The following is a 16,935-nucleotide window of genomic DNA, read 5'->3' as shown; positions in this document are numbered from 1 at the left end:
GCCAGGTACAGGAATGCAAGTGTGACCTATTAGCCCCTTGCATCTCCCATTCTGCAGCATAAGCCAGGGTCTGTGTTTCCTTTTCTTCAAATAAAATTGCCGTGGACTCATTTCCCCTTTACAAACACAACCAACTCCCTTGTTTCTTAAGCAGATTTATTGTTTATGCATTTGAGCCCACGTCTTGGGGTTTCTAATACAGCCCACTCAATGTTATTTTTTTCCTCTCTTTACGGGCCTCAGTCTGACAGGAGTATTCCAGGTGTCCAGGGGGTGCTGAGATGACCCAGGTCTGAGTGGCCTCCCCGATTACTCAGAATCCTTCATTATCTATTCTACAGCAAGTGGCCCTCGGCAGCTCAGGCTCAGGGAATTTCAAACGTATCACCTCCACCGGCCGGACAAGTCCTCTCGAGACAGGTTCTGGGGCCAAGGGAGGATGTTGTGACAGGTGCTAGCAACATTGTCATGATGGAAGGTGGCCTGACTTCCGGGACAGGAGGGACCTGACCAGGCCAAAGGTTAAGTGTGGGTTCAGAGTCACAGAAGAATCACGAAGAAGATGTTCTTATGCACCCGACACCTGACTTGGGAGCAAGTTCTTTGCCTATATCCAGTTAGTCGCTACACAATGCAAGAGGAGTCTTTCTCCCCATTCTCATATTACAGATGAAGAAACCCAATGTAGGGAGATAAGGTAACTCTCCCAGAGTCCCCAGCGAAGGACTTGAGCCAGGACAGTTGGATCCTAAGGCTCCTGCTTCCCCCGCCTCAGCACGCTACTCTTCACAGAACAATGCTTTATTTCGTTTTCGACATTTTAACCTTTATTTTGGAATAATTTCAGACTTAAACAAAGGTTGCAAAAATAGCGTAAAGCATTCTCATATACCCTTCATTCCACTGCCCCAAATTTTAACGTATTATACAATCACAGTACAACAGTGAAAACTAGAATATCAATATTCACACAACACTATTAACTAATCTGCAGATTTTATTCACATTTCATCAACTATTCCACTAATGTTTTGTTCTGGTGGGATTCCATTTAGGGTGTTTTTTCTGCTGCTTTTGTTTTCCTTTTTTCTTTTCTTTTTTTTCTTTTTTTTTTTTTTGAGACAGAATCTCGCTCTGTCACCCAGGCTGGACTGCAGCGGAGCCATCCCAGCTCACTTCAGCCTCCACCTCCTGGGTTCAAGCGATTCTTCTGCCTCAGCCTCCCGAGTAACTGGGACTATAGGTGCACGCCACCACACCCAGCTAATTTTGTATTTTTAGTAGAGACGGGATTTTACCACGTTGGCCAGGCTGGTCTCGAACTCGTGACCTCTGGTGATTCACCTACCTCAGCCTCCCAAAGTGCTGGGATTACAGGCGTGAGCCACTGTGCCCAGCCAGTAAATGTTTTTAAAATAGGGCACTCATGGACTTTTGGGGGTAAGTGACACCTAATCTTCAGGGGTCTGCAGGATAATTTCTAAATGGGGCTCACAGCTTATTCCTCCCTCATAGGGAGGCTGCAATTACCTCACAAAGCTCCACTAGGGTCACAACAAGGTAGCAAAAACCAGGGCAGGGCCTGCAGGTACAGGGGGATCCCGCAGGCAGAAATCTGTGGTGGGCGGGCGGCAGGTGAGCAAGGAGAACGTGTCTCTAAAGGAAGCACAGGGAACAGGTGGTGGCTTGGTAAGACAGTTGGACCCCAAGGTAGGTAAGAAGAATGTACCACCTCTTGCTCCATATGACTGCTTCCTTATATCTCAGCTCAGATATTACCTTCTCCATAAGGCCTCCTCCCTTCCCGTAAGTGATGCTTCTCTGTGACCCAGATCCTACTGCAGAGCACTGGAGGGGCTGTTCTGAGGGCTTTCTTCCCTGAGACCTGTGAAGGCAGGGAGAGGGGCTTGCACACCTTGGCAGCTGTTTAAAAATTTTGCTTGCCTGGATCACCAAAGAACTGAATGGGTGGTGTAAATAGGTAGAAAATGAACTGACTGGAAAGTGAGTGACAAGGTTCAGTTTGAATCTCTGTTTAAATGCAGGCAGGCCATCCCCCAGGAAAGCCTATGTTGGTGAGGGTCACCGTGGGAGAACGAGTGAGCCTGGCACCACCACATCCTGGAAGGTGCAGTTGGGAAGAAGGTTTCCGAGGCTGTAGACATGGGGATCAGATGCTGGAGAAACCCCCTGCTGCTGCTGATTGCCCTGGTCCTGTCGGCCAAGCTGGGTCACTTCCAAAGGTGGGAGGGCTTCCAGGAGCAGCCCATGAGCAAGAAGAACATGAATTCAACGCTTAACTTCTTCATTCAATCCTACAACAATGCCAGCAACGACACCTACTTATATCGAGTTCAGAAGCTAATTCGAAGTCAGATGCAGGTTTGTACCTTGCTCTTCCCAGACATCAGCAGGCCCTGTTCTTGCCGTTTCAGACATGTGAGGATTCTGGGGTGGCTCCCGAAACAACCGAGCAGTGGTTCTCCGTGAGGTCCCGAGTGGGGAGCATTTTCACTTGTAGTGGGTCCATTGTAGAGTTGTTCAGATCCCAGAATGTCCTCAGCCATGCTTCTAAAATGCTTTTCTAAGGACTGGCATGAACTCTAACTCCATTACACTTAGAAACAAAAATGTTCACTGAGGATTAAACTCTTCCTTCCTTCCTTCCTTTCTCTCTCTCTCTTTCTTTCTTTTTTTGAGATGGAGTTTCGCTCTTGTTGCCCAAGCTGGAGTGCAATGGCATAATCTCGGCTCACTGCAACCTCCACCTCCCGAGTTCAAGCGATTGTCTTGCCTCAGCCTCCCGAGTAGCTGGGATTACAGGTGTGCGCCACCATGCTTAGCTAATTTTTTTGTACTTTTAGTAGAAACAGTGTTTCACCATGTCAGCCAGGCTGGTCTCGAACTCCTGACCTCAGGTGATCTGCCCGCCTTGGCCTCCCAAAGTGCTGGGGTTACAGGCATGAGCCACCACGCCCGGCCAACTCTTTTTCCTTGGGAAGAATTGCCTTTCATTCTGATATTTGACCCTGCCAGAGTGACAGCAAGAATGATTTTGCTCCATTTAAAGTTCTCATTTCACAAAATACAAATATTCTCTGTAGGCCTGTAGCCCCCAATATTTTTTCAATGTCCAGGGTTGTAAAATTCAAAACTGGGTTTTCTGTGTTATACAAACTTCAAATTACACAGAGGGTTTATTCTGGAAGTGGAGGGGATGTGAGAAGTAGGGTTCAGCCAGATCACCTCACCTTCTGTTTTACATATAAAATTTCTCTGAAATATATTAATTGAAGGATAATAGAAGAAAGAAAAGTTGTTTGGGAACCATTTTTATTGGTCCAACATTTCCTCAAGGTCAGATAATAAATTATACAGTCACCCTTGGTGTCCATGAGGAACTGGTTCCAGGACCCCTCAGGATGTCCACATCCACGGATTCTCAGGTCTCTTGTGTAAAATGGAATAGCATTTCCACATAACCTATGCACATCTTCCCACATACGGTAAATCATTTCTAGATTAATTATAATAATTGGTACAGTGTAAATGCTGTGTAGATAATTATACTGTACTGTTTAGCGAATAATTACAAGACAAAAATGTTCAGTATAGGGGCAACCATACATTTTTTTTCCTGAATTTTTTTTTTTTAATTCTTTTTTTGAGACGGAGTATCGCTCTGTCGCCCAGGCTGGAGTGCAGTGGCCGGATCTCCGCTCACTGCAAGCTCCGCCTCCCGGGTTTACGCCATTCTCCTGCCTCAGCCTCCCGAGTAGCTGGGACTACAGGCGCCCGCCACCGCGCCCGGCTAATTTTAGTATTTTAGTAGAGACGGGGTTTCACCGTGTTAACCAGGATGGTCTCGATCTCCTGACCTCGTGATCCGCCCGTCTCGGCGCCCCAAAGTGCTGGGATTACAGGCTTGAGCCACCGCGCCCGGCCTTTCCTGAATATTTTGATGCACAGTTGTTTGCATCCATAGATGTGGAGCTCATAAGTACAGAGGGCCGACTGTAGAAGTTGGGGCAGCAACAATGCTATGTCCTACTTCAATTAGCTGGATTTGGGAAAACACAATTGGCCATGGGAAAGCTCTTTGGCCAGAGAGTAAGGCAGCTGAAACTGAGAGAACCCGCAAGGCGGGAGGGCAGGGTGGGCAGGACCAGTCAGTGTAGGTCAAATCCTTATCCCAGTGCAGACTGTCCCGCGGACTAGCTCAGTGAGGCACTACTACCACAAGATGGCGATGTTGTCCATTTGGTTCTTGGTTCTTCCTCGATTGGTTGGGACCCCAAGGAGGCTTGTCTTGTGAAATCAATCAATTACCATTAAGTTAGCTGTTAAAGAATAATGATGAGCATTTGATGTCATTCATATTGATAAGGAGACAGAGCAGGCGTGCCTCCTGGTAGCTGGGTGGATCTTGGCATGGGCCTCTGGGCACCCCCACACCCAGACGATTGTGTCTGTCCTTACACCTCACAGAGGGGACAAGGGCAGGCATGGAGGGCTGTCAGGTGCCTCTGGGGCTTCACACCCAGCTCCTTCTGATTGAGGCTCTTGGTCAAGTGACATCCAGAGTCTCCAGGCCTCAGTTTCTTCACCTGCAAAGTGGCTCAGAATAGGAGGGAAGTACTTATCACAGTGCCAACATCTAATAGCACTTGTAAAAATCTTTGCCGTTATTACTACTACTCCTGTCATTATCAAACAAATAAGTCTAATAACGAATAACTCTTTGCACACTGGAACGTCAGTTACAGTGATGACTGGTGGTTTAGTTTTTTCTTACATTCCGAGCATGCTGAAAGTCAGTGTGACCATGCCTGGTACAGCCCTGCAAATGCCCATGCATGGATGGCCCCTGCATGCTTGGGTGCTAGGAGCCTGGTACTGCCCTCGGGCCTAGCCCCCCCCCCGCCGCCCCCCGGCTGCCCTGTCCCAGTATTTGCTAAGCGTGTCTTCCTCCCAGGAGCAGTGTGGGCACTCTCTGCGTCAGTCACCACCCCAGAGACAACCAAGCCCTCTCGATGGGCTTGACCAACAGTGATAAGGCAAGGCAGCAGGGAGCCTCCTAGAGCTTCTCCTGCACTGGTGAAGATCTACTAATCCACACATCTACTCAGGGAATCCAGCTCAGAACCAGACAGGGAACTGTAACCCCCAAGCTCTCTGTTAGTCTCCATGCTGGGCGTAGGACCTCCCTGCCCATAAGAGCTTTTCCAGGCTCCAACCCCTGTAGGGTTCACGGCCTCACACTTGATCACAAGTGAAAGAGCCATGGGGAAATCCCTGACATGCGTTCTCCGTGGCTCGTGTACCCACCACGCCTCCTTCCTTCATTTCTGTACACGCTAATAGGAAACTGGCATTACTCTCCTTGTTTCCTAGATGAGGAAACTGAGGCTCAGGAAAATGGAGAGACTCCCCCACGGTGACAGAGTCTGCAGGGGATAAAGCCAGATTTTGTGTTCTGTCACTCTCCTAACACCGAATCTGCTTCAAAGTAACGCTGCAGACACTTTGCTAAAACATTTAATAATTTATAATTATGAAAATATTTAAAATGTATTTTATACATTAAGGGAAATGCATGCTTCCATTTAGCCCACATAACAACTCCATGAGCAGGCACAAATGTGATTTGTACTTTGTAAGTGGAAAAGCTGAGGATGCTAAGTAGCTTGCTCAAGGTCAGTCAGTAAATGGAAAAGCGTGCCCCAAATCAATTTGATTTCAAAACTGTTTTTAACTGTATTGCTAAGCTGCCTTCCGCTAGGTTGGTCAGGAAGGATAGTAGGGAGACAGGAAGTGGCAGAAGGGACTGGGAGGGTGGGGACAAGATGCTGACTCTGTTACATTATGAAGGCCACATGAGCCAGCCTGGGAGTGGCTTGTGGTGGCCAGGCAACCCAGCTTGATGTTACCTCTTCTGTCCTGAGGATGGAAAGGAGGCAGGTGAGAAGCTTTCTGTGGCTGCTGCAGCAAACCAACCCGTGACCAGGGGCTCTGGCTGCCATTGCCCTCCCTTCAGCCAGAAGTAGGGAGAAGGGAGCCCTGCTTTTGGTGGGTAAGCTCCGGGAACAAGGACTATGGCTCTGGGGGCTTTACTCTCAGTCCAAGCTTCTCCAGGAGAGGTTCAGCCACTGGATGCTTGGAGTCCACACTAACAGCACAACTGATTCTGTGCAGCTGACAACAGGAGTGGAGTATATAGTCACCGTGAAGATTGGCCGGACCAAATGCAAGAGGAATGACACAAGCAATTCTTCCTGTCCCCTGCAAAGCAAGAAGCTGAGAAAGGTGTGTAGTAGGAGTCATCCCAAAGGGACTTGTGAAGTGAACATTTTAAAAAGCAACAGCAAGAAGTTGGCAGTTTTTCCACTTATGTGGATTGGGGCCAGCTGGGGCCCAGCCCTGGAGCTGCCTGGCACCTCCTAAGGGGGAAGGAGGGAGGTTTTATATTTGGGCTGGTACAGCTCTGCATCCAGGCCTCTAGTCGCCTGGACCCTTCTCCAACCTGGCCCGCTTCTCAGACCCTCTGTGTGAAAGTAGTGTTTCCCTTTCCTTGGGGTCCTTCTTCTGTCTTCTCTCTCCCTCTCCAGGTCTCTAAGCATTGCCCAATTTCCTCCTTGTTCCCTCCTATTTTTCCTGGTCTGTCAGTGGCACCCCTTGAAAGCTGGCAGATACAAGTGGCTCCCCCATGCCTAAGGAGGTGCAGGAGGAGGGGACGATGCTATTGCTCCTTGCTGGCCTGCCTGGTCCATATCATAGGGTCCTGCCAGGCCGCAGGCTCCAGCTGCACCTGCTGTGGGTCCCAAGTGGCTGGGTAGGGGGAAGACAGGGTGACATTCCTGTTGCAGACTGGCCCTCATTTCTGTTTCTACCCTGGACTGTGGGCAGCTCCCCTCTCTGCCGATGGGGTTCATGAGCAGCCACAGGGACAGACCTGGGGAACAGGCACCTGTTGCTCGCCTTTGAAAAATACTTCCCCCAAAGTCTGTTTTCTTTCTTCTTCCACAGAGTTTAATTTGTGAGTCTTTGATATACACCGTGCCCTGGATAAACTATTTCCAGCTCTGGAACAATTCCTGTCTGGAGGCCTGAGCATGTGAGCAGAAACCTTGGACGAGGGCTCAGACGATTGAGTTGTGCACTGGCTATTATTAAACTGTAAAGGATCATGTCTCCCTCATTGGGGTCTCGTTACACATGCACACACACACATGCACGCACACATGATTGTACACGCACACACACATGCACACACCTTCACAACCCCCATACACAACGCACACACTCACGACACCCTCACACTCTCACCACTCACATACAGGCACACCCACTTTAACAGCCTCACACACTCATCCACCCACCCACCCACTCACTCATACATGTCAAACACATGCACACTCACTCACACACACTTTCAGTGGTCTTCAGGGGTTGGTACAATCTTTTCTTTCTTTCTTTCTTTTTTTTTTTTTTCTTTTTGAGACACAGTCTTGCTCTGTTGTCCAGGCTGGAGAGAAGTGGCACAATCGCAATTCACTGAAGCCTCGACTTCCCCGGGCTCAAGTGATCCTTTCGCCTTAGCCTCCCAAGTAGCTGAGACTACAGTAGCACACAGCTATGTCCAGCTAATTTTTTTTTTTGAGATGGAGTCTTGCTCTGTTGCCTAGGCTGGAGAGCAGTGGCGCGATCTCGGCTCACGGCAACCTCCGCCTCCTGGGTTGACGCCACTCTCCTGCCTGTCTCCCAAGTAGCTGGGACTACAGGTGCCCACCGCCATGCTTGGCTAATATTTTGTATTTTTAGTAGAGACAGGGTTTCACTGTGTTAGTCAGCATGGTCTCCATCTCCTGACCTTGTGATCTGCCCGCCTCAGCCTCCCAAAGTGCTGGGATTACAGGCATGAGCCACCACGCCCGGCCATCCAGCTAACTTTTTAAAACACTTCTTTTTGTAGACACAATATCTCCCTTTGTTGCCTAGGCTGGTCATGAACTTCTGGGCTCAAGTGATCCTCCTGCCTCAGTCTCCCAAAGTGTTGGGATTACAGGCGTGAGCCACTGTGCCCACCCAGCTTGTGTAATTAGAACAGAATGTTCATAATTATTGGGGAAACCTCATCATTCTTCTTTTTTCAAAGAGATGGAGTCTCCCTCTGTTGCCCAGGCTGGAGTGCAGTGGTGTGATATCTGCTCACTGCAAGCTGCGCCTCCTGGGTTCACGCCATTCTCCTGCCTCAGCCTCCCTAGTAGCTGGGACTACAGGCACTCACCACCATTAGCCCGCCCAGCTAATTTTTTGTATTTTTATTAGAGATGGGGTTTCACCGTGTTAGCCAGGATGGTCTCGATCTCCTGACCTCGTGATCCGCCCACCTCTGCCTTCCAAAGTGCTGGGATTACAGGCGTGAGCCACCATGCCCGGCCTGAAACCTCACCATTCTTTCTACACCACCCCACCTCTCTATGGCTTTTCGGAATGTAGCATGTCCCTGAGTTCTGACCCTAGTGTGGGGAGCCCTATTTCTTCCCAGCACACACACGACACTGTGACTCACACACAGTTTTGTGAGTGTGTCTGAGATTCCCAAGACCAAAATCACATTGAGTGACTCACTAGAAGACTCACAGGACTCAGCCTAGTGTCATTCTTACAGCTGTGATATGACAACAATGGGACACAGGGCGAAACCAGCAAAAGCAAAAGGTCCGGAGAAAACCAGGCGGGAGCTTCTGGAGTCCTCTCCCAGTGCCATTACACAGAGCAAGCTCAATTCTCCCAGAAGTGAGCTGTGACAGTATGTGTCACAAGGAAGTTCCTTAAAACACAGCAGCCAGGGTTTTTATTGGGGGCTGGTCATGAAGGCAGCCTCTGCCTGGCACATGCCGAAATTCCAGACTCCTAGAGGAGAGCAGGGGTTCAACATCAACCTCACTGCTGTACAGAGGGTGTAGACACACTAAGGCCCTCTTATCACGTAGGAAAAGTTTTCCATGGAACTGTTGACCCTCCAAATTCTCAAACTCCAGCCAAGGCCAGCCTTATAAGCAGCCTGCCTGCCTGCCTGCCTGCCTTCCTTCCTTCCTTCCTTCCTTCCTTCCTTCCTTCCCCCTTCCTTCCTTCTTTTTTTTCCTTTTTTTTTTTTTTTTTTATGGAGTCTCTCTGCTGCCAGGCTGGAGTGCAGTGGCATGATCTTGGCTCACTGCAGTTTCTGCCTCCCAGGTTCCAGCAATTCTCCTGGCTCAGCCTCCCTAGTAGCTGGGACTATAGGTGCATGCTGCCACGCCCAGCTAATTTTTTTGTATTTTTAGTAGAGACGGGGTTTCACCATGTTGGCCAGGATGGTCTTGATCTCCTGACCTTGTGATCTGCCTGCCTTGGGCTCCCAGTGTGCTAGGATTACAGGTGTGAGCCACCGCGCCCAGCCTGCAAGCAGCCTTTCTAAAGACAGCAGTTCAGGCGGGCCGTGCAAACTCTTTTCTGCACACTGAGTCATTGAGCCTCCCATATTCTTGTGGCTGCTAAAACAAGACCTATGTTTTCTCCCCTTCTCTGGCTGACAGTTGATTAGAGAAGGTGCATGTTAGACCAGAAATGGTCTCACAGCCACAGACAATGGCTGACAGTGTGCCTATTGTACCACTTGACCATTCAGCCTCTTCCCAGGCACCAGTGCCACCAGCCGGTCATAATGGCAACTTGAGGGAGTATTGCTAAAGAGAAAGAATAAACACAGAGCAAGAACCTCAAACTTGACAGCAAGACCTGAAGGAGAAGAGAGGACGGAGGAAGAGAATTAAAGGAGGTGAAATTCCTGTGCAAAAACAACCTCCCCACAAACATCACAAAAACAAAAAGGCCGGAAAGCACCCAGTCCTGCAAATCTAAGCTAATTGAGGGCTGACTAGGTGACCAACACTGGTCTGCTGCCCACATTGTCCCATTTGATCATCATGACCACCCTATGAAATGGCAACTTTTCCTCCACTTTATAGATGAAGAGCCTCCAAAGGCAGCCTCTGTCCAGATTCTAACATCCTAGCTTAACACAGCTTGTTGGTTGCATTTTTAGAAATGGAGTCACACAATGTATATTCTTTTGTTTCTAGCTTCTTGAATTCAATACATCTGTGTTGTCTTGTATAGTTATAGTTCACTTTCATTATTGTATAGAATTCCATTGTGTAAATATACCACAATTTATTGTATTGATAATGTACTTTTGGGTCGTTTTCAGCTTCTAAGAACAATAGCTATTAACAAGCATGCGTGTACCTGTCTAATGCTAGACACATTACATGTGCTTCTTTTCTTTTCTCTCTTTCTTTTTTTTCTCTTTTTTTGTGAGACAGAGTTTCGCTCTTGTTGCCCAGGCTGGAGTGCAGTGGCATGATCTTGGCTCACTGCAACCTCTGCCTCCTGGGTTCAAGCGATTCTCCTGCCTCAGCCTCCCAAGTAGCTAGGATTACAGGTGCCCGCTGCCATGCCCAGCTAATTTTTTTTTTTTTGTATTTTTAGTAGAGATGGGGTTTCACCATGTTGGCCAGGCTGGTCTTGAACACCTGACCTCAGGCAATCCACCCACCTCGGCCTCCCAAAGTGCTGGGATTACAGACGTGAGTCACCGTGCCTGGTCACATGCATGTGTTTCTATTGGATATATGCCTAAGAGTTAGTGGGTAATAGGATGTGCTTATGTTTAGCCTTTAGCTATTTTTTGCTCAAGACTTTTAAACAGTTTTTGTTTTTTACCTAATTTGTTTTTCTAATGTTACTTACTTATCAATTTAAATTTTGTTCAATCTCTAAGTTCTTACTTTTTGAACACCTTTTATTTATATGGTCTAATTGTACTATTTCTATCTTTTTTTTTTTTTTTTGCTTTCCAACTTTAGTCATCTCTTATTATTGTTATTGTTATTATTTATTATTTTATTTCAATAGGTTTTTGGGGAACAGGTGCTGTTTGGTTACATGGATAACTTCTTTCGTGGTGATTTCTGAGATTTTGGCATACCTCTCACCTGAGCCATGCACACTGTACCCAATGTGTATTTCTAACTCTTTAAATACAATTTTGTATGGACACTCTATTCTTTTTATAATGTTTTACCAAACTTTGTGGCATTATTTTGAATTTTCTAAAGTGAACTCTCCCACCACCACCCCCTGCCCACCTTGCTTTCATAACTGGCAAACAGGAAGGGTGGGCCTGAGCCAGCATCGAAACAGGCGTGGGCACCCAGGCCCTGGCTGAGTACAGGGAGGTGGCACAGCAGAGCTCTCTGGTGATGGAGCAGTGCCGTGTCTTGAGCGTGGTGCTGGTTACACAAATGTACACATGTGACTCAAGGGCACACACACAGTACCAATGATGGCTTCTTAATTGTGATATTTTTCTATGATGTGATAAGAGATAACCATTAGGGGAAACTACAAGAAGGACACAGGGGACTTCTCTGTACTACCTTTGTAACCTCCTGGAAATATACACTAATTTTTTAAAAAACTTCAAAGAAAGCCCCACAACATTGGCTGAGAAATCCAAGAGATTAGTGGGCACAAATGTTCCACCTTCTCTTTTTAATCTCCCCAGGAATAACAATGCCTGCTTTGGGGACACCATAGCCAAACATGTCAGAAAAGTGTTGAATGTTGACTAGTATTAAATTACTACCACTGCCACTGCCAGTGTTCCTACTAATGGTTAATATGTATTTGAATGTCTGCTTCGTGGTAGGCACTGTGTTAAGCAATGTATATGCATTATCATCATCGATCTTTGCAACTGCCTCAAGGATAGGTGCTGTTGTTCCCAGTTAAAGATGAAGACGTTGTAGGTTAGCATCATCCCAGGCAGCTAGTGGAGGGAAACCCCACCTGGGCTCCCCACTGAAACAGGGTCCTGGGCATTCCAGCACTTCAACAGTGAGAGTAAAAGCCAAAAAAATGATTTGTTCTTTCAAAGCCAACCCCATCTTGGTGAGACTTGGTGTTGCTGACGTGCACCTTAGCTGACAGTTCACACATGCAAGAGCTCTCCTATCGGCGCTCTGTCTATAATCTCTCAAATCTCTCACTTTCTGCGTGTATCAGCTCGACTTCCGGATGCCAGACCCTATGCCCCTTTATCTGTGCACTGTCTCTGCTGCTTACTCTGCCCTGGAGCTGCCGTAGGCCAGAGGTACTAGGGAATTCATGCCCCCCTAAGAGCCAATACTGACGGGAACTGAACTGTTGGATAAATACCCCAACTCCCTCTCCCCACAAGGAGATGAATGCCCCAACTCCCTCTCCCCACAAGGAGATGAATGCCGTGTGTGTGTGTGTGTGTGTGTGTGTGTGTGAGCATGCACGCGCGCACGCTATGGTGTCCCTAGACCTCGCCTGTGGTATTAAACCCAGGGCTTTTGCTTGAGCTCTTGGGAACAAGATCTTCCTCTCTTTCTTACTGGACATGAAGGAGGACACACCTAACCCACTGAGTTGCTGGCAGCCTCCCTGCGACCACATGGAGGAGAAAGTGGAGTGGGGTGAGCCCGGCAACATCATCTGAGATCTTGAATCAGGCTATGGAGTTGGGGGATCCTTCCTCCCGTGGCTGCTGTGCCCTCTGTGGAAAGAAAGCCCCTTGAACAGAGTACTCCTGGCTTCTCCCTGTCCTTGGGACTTCCTCTCCTGGTGGGATTAATCTGACAGGTCTGTTTGGGAAGAATGAACTGGGCATTGTCACCAGGTCCGCCTCCTTCACATGGGGAGCACATGTTTCCCTTTGTTCCTCCAGGAGAGGAATTTGTTCATAGACAGACCTAGTTTGGTCCAGTGTTGCTCGTGCAAAGGGGCAGAAGTCTAATTCTGGAGTTTGCAATTAGAAAGTGCACTTGCCTGCAAAAGTAAGACATATCTCTCAACCTGGTTATTGCATCAGTAGCAAAGGCCTTGTCTTTCTTAGTTCTTTGTGTGATTTCTTCTTATTTCGCATTTCAGGCAAGGAGAGAGGGTGATCTTCAATGGGCCCCTCAGAGGTGCCATCATAGGCCATACTTGCAAATATCTCTTGACTGTTCAATTGCTTTGAGCTTCTTCCCTCTCCTTACTCTGCTTCTCATTTTCTCCATACTATTTTAAAATCTAAAGAATCTTAAAATCTTGCCTGATGTGATAATGAAATTGAAGTTCTGCTACCATGAAGGCGTAGGCGATAAGGTCAGAAATAATGTAGATCACCTCATTTGGACCCCCAAACTGCCCTGGCCCAGCAGAGTTTCAGATTATTACTATGAGCTGAAGGATTTGGTTTAAAGGAAAAATAAAAAAAGTGGACTCACAATCTTAAGAGAATATGTTGACAAACATTTATTGCCTATTTTAAGGATTATTGCTCATTGCAGGATTCTCTCGCATGCAGTAGCCACAGGTGTATGTTCCAGGACACCTAGTCACTGCTGCAGGTTTTGTTCAAAATTTTGTACTGTTCAACCCAGGGTATAGCAAACACCGAGAAGAAGCAGTTGACTTGCTAAAACAAAAAAACAAAGGCAGTATTTTAAAAGATACAAGGTGAAATTTAAAAGGAGAAGGAAGAGGATATAAGACATGAAAATGAAGAAAAGGCCACCTCTCCACCCCTACAATCCTATCTGACCACAAACAGAAGGGCATTTTCTGGAATGATCCCAGCAATGTTACTATCAAGCAACTGAAATCATAATAAATATCAAACGAGATATTTAGAAATAAAGTGTCTGAGCAGCCCATATTCACCATGGGTACTGCTGATTCTTTTCTCCCTCTTCATTTTTACTCATTTTTTAAAACTCACTTCTTCCCTTACTTGTCCTCTCTTGACTCCATTTATTCATCCACCCATTCTTCCAGCCATCTGTTTATTCCTCCATTCATCTACCCATATGTCCATCCATCCATTTGTCCATCCATTTATCCTTCCACCCATCTCCCCGCCATCACATTTTACCATCTGCTGCCACTCATCAACCCATCCGATCCCATCCATACCAGTCCTTCCATTTAACCATCATCCATCTCCATTCATTCTTCCATTGATATCCCTCCTCTCCTTCCATCCACCCATCCATCTTTACTTCCTGATTTTGCTTCCTCTCTCCGTGCATGCAGCCTTGCTTCATTTCTTCATCCATCTGTCCATTGCATCATCTGTCTCCTCACTTATCCCTATTTTCTCCCAAATTTATCTTCTCTGTTTTGCTTCCTTTTTCCATAATAAAAATAATACTTTAAACATATTATGCATATTATTAATTATAATTTCTTAGCATAATTTTGTTTTGTTGCTCTTCATTTGAAAGCCTGGGGTAGGGGTGCTAGGGTTTAGTGTTTACTTTTCTCTTAAAATAACATTCAGAATACTCACTCCACTAATTCAATCTCTCGAGTCAAAAATTGTCTTTCATTTTACTTTACTGTTATCTTTAATTACTCTTTTTTGCAGATTTCACAATCTTCTTCAGGAAAAAAACAAAAAGTCTACCTTGCTAGATCTTGAAGAACTAAAAAACATGTAAAAAGTGCAGAGGGAGCTCAGGGAGGGTCACATTTCTGTGTTGAGGACACCCAGGCCATTATAACTAGGCTGATCATATAATTTATGAACCTAACCAGGAGACATTTGTAAGCAACAGGGGATGCTATGAATGATTGCACTGAGAAGTTAGGCATAGATCAGGGCCATGCCAGGCAGAGCGGGACATCCAGGCAGCCTCGTTTTCATTGGTTTGGGTAAAGTCAAGAGATTTGCAGGGCGCATAGGATTGACAACCTTCAAGGCCCTTTGTATGCAGGGTTCACTCTGCCCATGCACACTCTGGTGCTGGTGGTGTGGGTCGGGATCTGCTTACTGTCCCACAGACGGGCCAGTGCCGTGTGGGAAGAAGGCCTTTTGGAGCTGGAGCTGCCTTCGGGGGTGGTGGCTTCCCAGCAGAGCACACGCATGCAAGTTTGTGCCCCTCACCCAGTCAAATCATTTCCGCACTTGATTCCTCCCCTCCTTCTCCCCCTGGATGAACACAGCTGGATGAAATGAGAGAGGACAGCAGCCCAGCACTTGTGCGGCCCAGCGCTTGCACAGCCTTGTCATGTTGACGCTGAGGTACTCAGTCAGCGCACCTGCCAGGTCCCTCCCACAGGCTGCTCAAATATTAAGAATTGTCTGCTTCCCTCACCCCAGAGCGTGCCCCTGCAGCTTGGCCACCTCAACTCCTCTCTCTGGATACGTTCAGCCTCCTCACACTCCTTCCAGCAACAAAGGAGCAGCATCCCAGCTTGAGTAAATTCCAATTAATTCTTCCCAACTCATTCTAAGGCCACAGAAAAACCTCATTGAAAAGGACTTCTGTCTAAGTTAAAGTGCTTTTACCCAATACCTTGTGAAGTTCCCCTTCCTGGGGCACACAGTTCGTGGTCTCTGGCTTTTGGCAGGTGGTTCGCTGCATTTCCACGTTCAGGTGATACTCCAGGTGGTCAGTGATCTGTGGGCGGCAGGTGGTGGGGAGGTACAGCGTGTCTCCTTCTCCCCTGTCTGTGGTTTCTGTGCCTGAGAGCTCCGCTACCCTGCATCCAAGGGCAAGGACCTGGTCCTGGGCGGGTTAGTGGGCTCCTCTCTCCTCTTTCTGTTTGACTTATGATTGTTTTTGTCATTCAAAGAGAATTAACCAGAAACCATCAGAAACATGATCTTTCCCCTTGGGCAAATCTATCCCTTGGATAACACAAGTGACAGTGACGCTAGTGGTTCTGGATAGGGGTCTGTAAAGGACTACATAGTAAACATTGTAGGTTTTCTTGCCCGTGCGGTCTCTGTAACTACTCAGGTCAGCGTGAGTGTGGCAGCAGCAAGCAGTGGCAGACAAAGCACACTCACGCGCATAGCTGAGTCACAAGAACACAACTGACAAAGGTGGGCGGCAGGCAGATTTGGCCTTTGGGATGTAATGTGCTGAGGATCCCTGGCCCTGGGTTTCGTTTAAGTGCCGTAACTTCATTCACCCTAGTGAATTTATGCTTCTCTTAAAGTGCTCACTTCAAGCTAAGCAAGGTTGAATTTCCCTTGAGTGGGACTATTCCTGACACCAGTGGCCGCCCGATGTGGGTGTATCAGGCCTGGGGAGAGGCGGGAAGTCATAGACTCACCCGCTTCTGGACTTTCAGGACTCGGAAGATCCTGAAGTGGTACTTGTCATCACTTTCCTTGTTGTACTGGTTGGTGATCCATTGCAAGCTGTCCTTCGCATAGTTTTCTATTGCTGTCACTTCTTGGACACTTAGAAAGGTTTTCTTCCTTGCTTGGTAGGTGAGGGCCATCAGAGTCAATAAAATGGCCAGCAGGAGCCTTAGGGCCTGCCAGGGCTCAGCCATCATCCTTCAGCTGCAAAGGAACAGGAAGAGTCCTCTCTGCACCCCTCAGGGACAAGTTGAATCACACTGACCCTACCTGCCCTGGCAGGATTTAAGAGCAGCTGGTGGTGGACACCCACAGCTCTCCTCTCCTCCTCCTCCCCCTTCATCAGCAGCTGAACTCGAGGTGAGAGCAGCAAGAGACTGTGCAATGGTTTTTGCATAAGTTCATGCCACACACATGCTAACACACACATTTTCTCTTTGAGGGGTTGCTCCCTCAGCAACACACAGGCTTCTGTGGACCCAGCATTGTCTTGGTGGGAGCCAGGCCAGGGCCCCTGGGAGTCCTGGAGGATGGTAACTGCTGGAGATACAGGGAGACTGGAGGCCAGGACTGGAGCATGCATAGGTGAGCAGTGGGGGATGGACACCGCGGGGAGGGGCTACCTGCACCGGAAGTCACTCTCCCTGCACCTGGTTCCTGGAGACGAGTTCTGGAAAATCCCCTCCCTTAGAGGACGAAGGAGCAGAGGCACCCTGCAGAGA

At 47.7% G+C, this 16,935-nt stretch overlaps 2 protein-coding genes across 6 annotated transcripts; one reads left to right on the top strand and one right to left on the bottom strand.

The window, feature by feature from the left end:
* Positions 1-1,546: 1,546 nt before the first annotated feature.
* On the top strand, positions 1,547-7,187 carry CSTL1 (cystatin like 1). 4 transcript variants are annotated; one of them, XM_017860087.1, is made up of 4 exons: positions 1,547-1,714; positions 2,046-2,382; positions 6,196-6,306; positions 7,027-7,187. In XM_017860087.1, exons 2-4 carry the CDS (start codon positions 2,164-2,166, stop codon positions 7,108-7,110), a joined length of 414 nt encoding a protein of 137 aa, XP_017715576.1. In that variant the 5' UTR covers positions 1,547-1,714; positions 2,046-2,163; the 3' UTR covers positions 7,111-7,187. The 4 variants fall into 4 exon arrangements, with proteins under 4 accessions (XP_017715576.1, XP_017715577.1, XP_017715575.1 ...); XM_017860088.1 differs by having other exon boundaries at positions 1,560-1,689; XM_017860086.1 differs by having other exon boundaries at positions 1,560-1,710.
* A 6,160-nt stretch (positions 7,188-13,347) lies between these two features.
* On the bottom strand, positions 13,348-16,456 carry CST11 (cystatin 11). Of its 2 annotated transcripts, XM_017860092.1 has the most exons (3): positions 16,183-16,444; positions 15,417-15,521; positions 13,349-13,534 (listed from the first exon to the last, which is right to left on the bottom strand). In XM_017860092.1, exons 1-3 carry the CDS (start codon positions 16,408-16,410, stop codon positions 13,451-13,453), a joined length of 417 nt encoding a protein of 138 aa, XP_017715581.1. In that variant the 5' UTR covers positions 16,411-16,444; the 3' UTR covers positions 13,349-13,450. The 2 variants fall into 2 exon arrangements, with proteins under 2 accessions (XP_017715582.1, XP_017715581.1); XM_017860093.1 differs by lacking the exon at positions 15,417-15,521 and having other exon boundaries at positions 13,348-13,534; positions 16,183-16,456.
* Positions 16,457-16,935: the final 479 nt, after the last annotated feature.

This window comes from Rhinopithecus bieti, unplaced genomic scaffold (genome assembly GCF_001698545.2).
Source record: "Rhinopithecus bieti isolate Rb0 unplaced genomic scaffold, ASM169854v2 scaffold_49371, whole genome shotgun sequence".
NCBI lineage: Eukaryota > Metazoa > Chordata > Mammalia > Primates > Cercopithecidae > Rhinopithecus > Rhinopithecus bieti.
This window is presented reverse-complemented; position numbering and strand designations above follow the sequence as displayed.